The 7,881-nt window shown below is 49.5% G+C and overlaps 1 protein-coding gene across 1 annotated transcript; it reads left to right on the forward strand.

The window, feature by feature from the left end:
* The first annotated feature begins 6,628 nt into the window (after positions 1–6,628).
* On the forward strand, positions 6,629–7,318 carry LOC137844591 (feather keratin Cos2-3-like). The gene has a single exon (XM_068661062.1). The coding sequence runs from the start codon at positions 6,842–6,844 to the stop codon at positions 7,199–7,201; it is 360 nt and encodes a 119-aa protein (XP_068517163.1). The 5' UTR covers positions 6,629–6,841; the 3' UTR covers positions 7,202–7,318.
* Positions 7,319–7,881: the final 563 nt, after the last annotated feature.

Below are 7,881 nucleotides of genomic sequence, written 5' to 3' on the forward strand. Positions count from 1 at the left end.
ATCAACTGCACCACTCAGTTTGGTGTCATCTGCAAACTTGCTGCACTCAATCCCATGCTCGATGTCATTGATAAAGATTTGAAAGAGTACCAGTCCCAAGACAGAACCCTGAGGGGCACCACTTGTCACCAGCCTCCACCTAGGCATAGAGCCATTGACCACCAGTCTCTCAGTGTAGCCTTCAAGCCAGTTCCTTATCCACTGCATGTTCCACCCTTCAAATCCTTCTCTCTGCAATTTGGAGCTCAGAATGCCATGTGAGACTGTGTCAAAGGCATTAAAGAAGTCCAGGCAGAAGACATTTGTCAGTCTTTGCCTGTCAACTGATGCCTTCAATCCACAGAAGTGACTCATAGAAGGCTACCAGATTGTTCAGGCATGACTTGTGCTTGTTGAAGCCATACTGGCTGTTATGGATCACCTCCTTACCCTGCACAGTCTTTGACATTGCTTCCAGAAGGATCTGTTCCATGATGTTCCCAGGTAGATAGATGAGGCTCATCAATTTGTATTTCTCCAGGACCCCCTTTCAACCCTTTCTAAAAATGGAAGTGACACTTTTTCCACTCACCAGGGAATTCACCTGACTGCCTTGGCTTTCAGATTGGATGGAGAAAGGCTTGACTTTCTAGGCTTCAAAAGCTCGACTTTCAAGGCTTGACTTGACATCAGCCAGTTCCCCGAGGACCCTGGGATGCATGGCATTGGGCAACATAGATTTGTACCTGATCAGTTTTGTCCGGTGATCTCAAGCCTGCTCTTCCCTTAAAGTGGGAGGGACATTGCTCCCCCAGCCCTCACCTGAAGGTTCTGGGGTTTGAGAGATGTGGGAAGCTGAGTGGCAGAGAAGACTAAGGCAAATAAGTTGAGTACCTCAGCCTTCTCCTTGTCTGTCCTTACCAGTTCTCCCTTCTCATTTATTGTTGGGATTGCACTCTCCTTTCCTTTATTTTCTGGCCAATGAATCTATAGAATCCCATCTTGTTATTATTTGCATCCCTTGCCAGGCTCAGTTCCAGCTGTGTCTTGGCTTTCCTGATCCTAACCTTGCACATCCAGACAGCATCCCTGTACTCTTCCCAGGCCACATGTCCCTGATTCCACTGCCTGTGCATTTTCTTATTGTGCCTTAGTCTGACCAGCAAGCCCTTGCTCATCCACGCTGGTTTTCTGACTTCCCTGCTCGCTTTCTTACAAAGGGGATGGAGAGCTCTTGTGCTCTCAGAAAAGTGTCCTTAAAGAGTTGCCAGGTCTGTACACCTCCGTTACCCTAAGGACAGTGTTACAGGGGATCTCATCCACTAGGTCATTAAACAGCTGTAAGTTTGCTCATAGGAGGTTCAGAGTCCTGAATTTGCTCTCCAGCAGGCCCATGTTCCTAGAGATCAACCTCAACCAGGGTGTGTTCACTGCAGCCCACACTGCCTCAGATCTTAATCACTTTAATGAGCTCTTCTGCATTGGAGAACACCAGGTACAGTAACGCTTCTGTGGTTGGCACCAATATATGGAAGTGAAGAAGGAATTCTCTATGAACAGGATCTGCACTGTGTTTCAGATATGCACAGGGTTCCTGCACATGAAAGATATACTTTCGGTCTACATTCTTATTACTACTCCTTCTAAATAAAAGAGAAAATTTCCTGTTGAGCCTTTCTTTTAACAGCCAGAAAAGGTCCTGCACAACTTCTTCCCCCATACAGACATCCCTGGGTCAGAGCAGGAGGAGGCAAAACATGTCAGAAGATTTTCCCTGAGGGCAGCGTTTGGTGGGATAGGGTCACAACCTGGGAGCTGGGCCACCTCTGGACAAAAGGGTCCCAAAGAGCCCCTAAGGAGTCACCCAGGCTGACATCACTTGCCTTTACTGGACCCTTCCAGCACATGAGCTGAGTCTTCTGCCCACACTAAAATGTGTTGCATGGAAATACTTGGGCCTCCCTACCTGCCACTCAAATGTTGCTTTAATTGAGGAAAGGGCATAAAGCAGGAAATGAAAAACAGCAGCACAGGAAGGAAACACACAGCCCATATCATTAGCTGGGATGTTTTGCATTCAAGAGGAGCTTGTCAGAAAATAATCACAGCTTCAAGGGATGCCTCTGGACATGGCGCAGCTAAGGTCCACTATAAAAGCCAGCCCAGCCCCGTGCTCCCTCATCCACTTCTCTGGCCTTCTCCTCCTTAGGAACCAGGTGAGTGTGAAGCCCCTTCTTGTCCCTCTCATTCTCCACAAAGGAGTCTCAGCTCTATGGACCTCTTAGCTGCAATCAGCTCTGTTCCATATCAAATCTTGGGGCTGCTGGTAGTGGGAGAGGGAAGTGGGGAGAAGGTTTGCCATGGAGGGAGTCTGGGTGTGTACTACAATGGCTTCTTGGCTAGAACCTCAGCTGTAGTGAGATAGGCCCTGTTAGCTCTTTTTAGGCCCTGTCGGGATTAGGCCAAGAATCCCTCGCACATCCCTGCACAGCCTCCAGCTTCCAGCATGGCCTGTGCCTTGGTTTTGTTAGGGTGTGGTGACAGGCTGCTCGTCATGCATCCCCATGTTCTGCTTCCTCCCTGCCTTCTCTCCCAGGTGAACCTTCTGCTCCCAGATATGTCCTGCTACGACCAGTGCCGGCCATGCCAGCCCTGTGGCCCGACCCCGCTGGCCAGCAGCTGCAATGAGCCCTGCGTCAGGCAGTGCCAGAACTCTACCATTGTCATTGAGCCCTCTCCTGTGGTGGTGACCCTGCCCGGCCCCATCCTCAGCTCCTTCCCTCAGAACACCGTTGTGGGATCCTCCACCTCTGCTGCCGTTGGCAGCATCCTCAGCTGTGACGGAGTCCCCATCAACTCCGGGTGCTGTGACCTCTCTTGTATTGCCAGCCGCTACTGTTGCCGCCCCTGCTAAAGATGCCAGACCCTTCCCTAGACCAGGACCCCAGGAACTCACAACATGCTGCTGGACAGAAGAACAAACTTTTTGCTGTTGTTTTAAGAGAAGCTGACCATCTTTGCCTTGTCCTGTAAAGACAGACTGGACGGGGCCAGCCTGCGTTCTCTGACAACACAGCCAATGCCTACCTTTCCTGTTTTCCAGTTACTCACTCTTTTTCTCTTTTTTCCTTGTTACCCTCTGCTTTCTCTGAGGCCCCCATAAACCAGCCTGGCTTGACCTGTATGCCTCTCTCCATTTGTGGGCCAGGTAGATGAATGTCCTGTGGCAAGTCTGCTATTGCAAATGCTAAATAGATTTTTGTCTGCTCCTGCTGCTCTGCACTCTCAGGGCCTCTTCTCGTAATCACCTCTTTTCCCTCCTGATATTCAATAAACTTTTGCAGCATCCCCGAGTGTGTCCCTGTCTGGTCTTTCTGTCTGCAAAGAGATGGCCAAGGGAGAAAGCCATTGCTTTGGTGGGAATTTTGGTATCCTTCCGGTGTCTGCCTACAGACTGGTTCTGTTTCATGACTTTTTATAACACCAAGCTGAGGGGTGTATTTGCTACAGCAGAAGGAAAGGATGCCATCCAAAGGGACCTGCACAGGCTTGAGAAGTTGGCCCATGTGAACCTCATGAGGTTCAACAAGTCCAACTGCAAGGTGCTGCATCAGGTTTGGGGCAATCCCAGGCATGGGCACAGAATGGATGAAGAACTCATTGAGAGCAGCCCTGCTGAGATGGACTTGGGGGTTCTTGTGAATGACAGACTCAACATGAACCAGCAGTTCACACTTGCAGCCCAGAATGGCAACTGCATCCTGGGCTTTATCAGAAGAGGAGTGGCAAGCAGTTCGAGAGAAGTGATTGTCTCCCTCTACTCTGTCCTTGTGAGGCCCCACATGGGGTACTGCATCCAGGTCTTGGGCCCTGAGCACAAGAAGGATGAGGATCTGTAAGAGTGAGTCCAGAGGAGGGCTACAAAAATTACCAGAGGGGTGGAGCCTTTCTCCTACAAAGAAAGGCTGAGAGAGCTGGGGTATTCGTCCTGGAGAAGAGAAGGCTCAGGAAGACTTCATTGCAGCTTTTCAATACTTAAAGGGGTCTTATGCCCTTAGATGGGGAGGGACTCTTTACTCAGGGAAATAATGACAGGGCAAGGGGAAAAGGTCTCAAACTAAAAGAGGGGAGATTTAGATTAGACTTTTGGAGGAAATTCTTCACTGTAAGGTTAAAGAGGAACTGAAGCAGGTTGAAGAGAAGTTGTGAATGCCCCATCCCTGAAGGTGTTCAAGGCCAGGCTGGATGGGACATTGGCCAACCTGATCTAGAGGGTGGCATACTATAGGTATGTCAGTGATAAAAGTAAGACTAGTGAAATTGTGGGCCCTCTCCTGGAGGAAACTGGATACCTGGTTATCAAAGATATGCTAAAGGCTGAGTTACTCTATGACTTTTTTGCTTCAGTCTTCACCAGCAAGAGCTCTAGCCATTTAGCCCACAAGTCCCAGAAGGCAAAGGCAGGGACCAGGAGAATGAAGAAGTGCCTGCTCTAGGAGATGATCAAATTCAAGAACAGCTAAGGAACCTGAAGGTCCACAAGTATATGGGACCTGATGAGATTCATCTGCACGTCCTGAGGGAAGTGGTTGATGAAGTATCTAAGCCACTATTTGTCATAATTGAGAAGCTGTGGCAGAATGGTGAAGTTCCCACTGACTGTAAGAGGGGAAAAATAACTCCCCATTTTTAAAAAGGAAAACCGAAAGACTCGGAGAAGTACAGGCCAGTCAGCCTCACCTCTGTACCCAGCAAGACTATGGAGAAGATCCTCCTGGAAACTATGCTGAAGCACATTAGGAGATGACTGGTGACAGCCTGTATGGCTTCACTAAGGGCAGATTGTGCCCAGCAAATCTGGATGGCCTTCTATGATGGGACTAAAGAACTGGTGGATACAGAAAGCGCAACAGACATCATTACCTGGATTTGTGCAAAGCATTTGACACTATTTCCCATTATATCCTTGTCTCTAAACTGGGGAGACAAAGATTTGACAGAGGGACCACTCGGTGGATAAGGAATTGGCTGGATGGTCACACAGAGAGTGTGGTCAATGTCTCAATGTCCAAAATGAGATCAGTGATGAGTGGTATCCCTCAAGGGTCTGTACTGGGACCAGTATTAGTTAGTATCTTTCTTGGTGACATAGAGCCGTGCATATGACACATTGAAGGGAAGGAATGCCATCCAGAAGGACCTAGACAAGCTTGAGAAGTTGGCCCATGTGAGTCTCCTGACGTCCAGCAAGGCCAATGTAAGGTCATTTGCATGGATAAGGGCAATCCCAACCACACAGGCTGGACTGAGAATGGCTTGAGAGAAGCCCTGAAGAGAAGGACTTGGTGGAGGTGTTTGATGAAAAAATCAACATGAGCAATCAAAGTGAACTTACAGCCCAGAAAGTTAACCATAATCTCAGCTGCATTGAAAGAGGTGTGACCAGCATGTGGAGGGAGGTGCTTGTCCCCTTCATTGCTTCTATGTGACCCATCTGGAGTGCTGCATTCAGCTCTGGGGCCCCCAGCATAATAAAGCCATAGACCTGTTAGAGTGGGTCCGGAGGAGTGCCGTGAAGATGATCAGAGAACTGGAGTATGTTAAGGGCTAATGGTTATAAACTAAAAGAGTATATATTTATATTAGGCATTAGGAAGAAATTGTTTACTATGCGGATAGTGATACAGAGGAACAGGCTGTCCAGAGAACTTGCGGATGCCCCGTCCCTGGAAATATTCAAGTTCACATTGGATGGGAATCTGGGAAGCCTGTTCCAATGGAAAGTAACCATACCCATGGCAGAGGATTTGAACTTGAAGATCTCTAAGGTCTCTTCCAACCAAAGACATTATATTATACTGCCATTCTGTGATTCTATGGTATTGTTTGTGAACTCGCAGATGGCACAGAGAAGGTCAGAGTCGAAAAGGGAAAGAATATAAATTCTGGAAGGCAATGTAAATGGGGATGGGATCAAAAGCCAGTAGAACAAATCGCATACCTGGGGAGGCAACTACGGACCAAGAAAGAGTTAAATACGGCAGGAAAGGGAAGGACGTGACACACCCTCATGCACAGAAGTCCTTCAGAAACCAACTGAAGCTTGTGGGAGCTTCCTCCTGAGTATGACACTTCAAACAGCCCCAACAAAGTGACCCAGACAGACATCATCTCACTGCTCAGGACACATCTATCACTTGAGTTTTCTGCCATCGCTAATGCATTCCTGCCCTAGAAATCCTTGGGCCTTTCATCCCAACACTCCAAAGAATCCTTAAATGGGGCACGGGCAAGACCTAAATCTGGAAATGAAAAGGCAGCAGTGTAGGAAACCAACACAGACCATACATATTATTAGTTGGGATAGTTTGCATTCAAGATGAGCTTGATAAAAAAATTATTACCTTTGTTAAGGGTGTCTCATGGCCTACAGCAATGAAGGACCAGTATAAAGAGCAGTCCAGCTCCCTGCTCTCCCATCCAGTTCTCTCGCCTTGTCCTCCTTGGGAACCAGGTGAGTCTGAAGCCCTCTCTCCTCCTCTTCCAAAGTGGAAGGGATCTTGCATCAATAGACATCTCATCTGGTCGTGCTTCAGTGCTATGCTGGGCCTCAGAGTTTCTTGCCATGGGAGAGGGGTGGATACAGAAAGTCTGTGTAGACAGTGACTGGGACATGGGTCTGAGGCGGCTTTTGGTTTATGTACTATGTGAGAGCGTTCCTGGGCCAGACTGCTCTTTGAAGGGCCCTGTCAGGACAAAGCGATGAACACCATGTGTTTCCTGGCACAGCCTCCACCTCCACCCTCAGCAGTTGCCTTGGCCCTTTTGCGATGGGGTAACTGAGCTGGTAAGTCACCTATCCATGTGCTCTACTTCTTCTCTGCCCTCTCTCCCAGGTGCATCTCCTGCCCAAGACATGTCCTGCTACAACCAGTGCCTGCCATGCCGGCCCTGTGGCCCGACCCCACTGGCCAGCAGCTGCAACGAGCCCTGTGTCAGGCAGTGCCAGAACTCCACCATTGTCATTGAGCCCTCTCCCGTGGTGGTGACCCTGCCCGGCCCCATCCTCAGCTCCTTCCCGCAGAACACCGTTGTAGGATCCTCCACCTCCGCTGCCGTTGGCAGCATCCTCAGCTGTGACGGAGTCCCCATCACCTCCGGCTGCTGTGACCTCTCTGGCATTTCCAGCCGCTACTGTGGCAGAAGGTGCCTGCCCTGCTAAAGAAGCCAGTGGCCATGGCCCTGGGGTTCTTCTCCCAGGAACTTCATATACGGTGCTACACAAAGGAGGAATCTTCAGGCCATTGCTTTCAGAATGTCTGACCTTTTCAGCTCCTCTGGCAAATGCTGGCAGGAAGGGGCCAGCCTGCGCTTTCTGAAAACATGGCTCATGCCTCTCCTTCCATCCCTTCACCTACCTCCTTCTCTCCCTTTTCTTTGTGCTCTTCTCAGAAGAGGGGTCTCAGCTCAGAGTGACCTGCTTTTGCTCTGTACACTCATTAAAGAATTCTGCATCCCAGCCTTGGCTGTAGATGTTTCATCCCTCCGTGTATGCCCTCCTGAGCTGTTCTGGGAGAATGCAGTGTGCTCAGGTGGCCAAGAAGGCCGACGGCATCCTGGCTTGTATAAGAAGCAGTGTGGCCAGCAAGGTTAGGGAAGTGATTGTCCCCCTGTACTTGGCTCTGGTGAGGCTGCACCTTGAGTACTGTGTTCAGTTTTGGGCTCCTCGCTACAAGAAGGACATCGAGGTGCTTGAGCGAGTCCAGAGAAGGGCGACAAAGCTGTTGAGGCATCTGGAGAACAAGTCGTACCAGGAGCGGCTGAGGGAGCTGGGCTTGTTCAGCCTGGAGAAAAGGGGGCTCAGGGGCGACCTTATTGCTCTCTACAGGTACCTTAAAGGAG

This window comes from Anas acuta, chromosome 25, assembly GCF_963932015.1.
Source record: "Anas acuta chromosome 25, bAnaAcu1.1, whole genome shotgun sequence".
Taxonomy (NCBI): Eukaryota; Metazoa; Chordata; class Aves; order Anseriformes; family Anatidae; genus Anas; species Anas acuta.

Bases quoted from the DNA above. Each gene is read 5' to 3' on its own strand.
- LOC137844591 (XM_068661062.1), top strand. From the start codon at position 6,842: ATGTGCTCTACTTCTTCTCTGCCCTCTCTCCCAGGTGCATCTCCTGCC.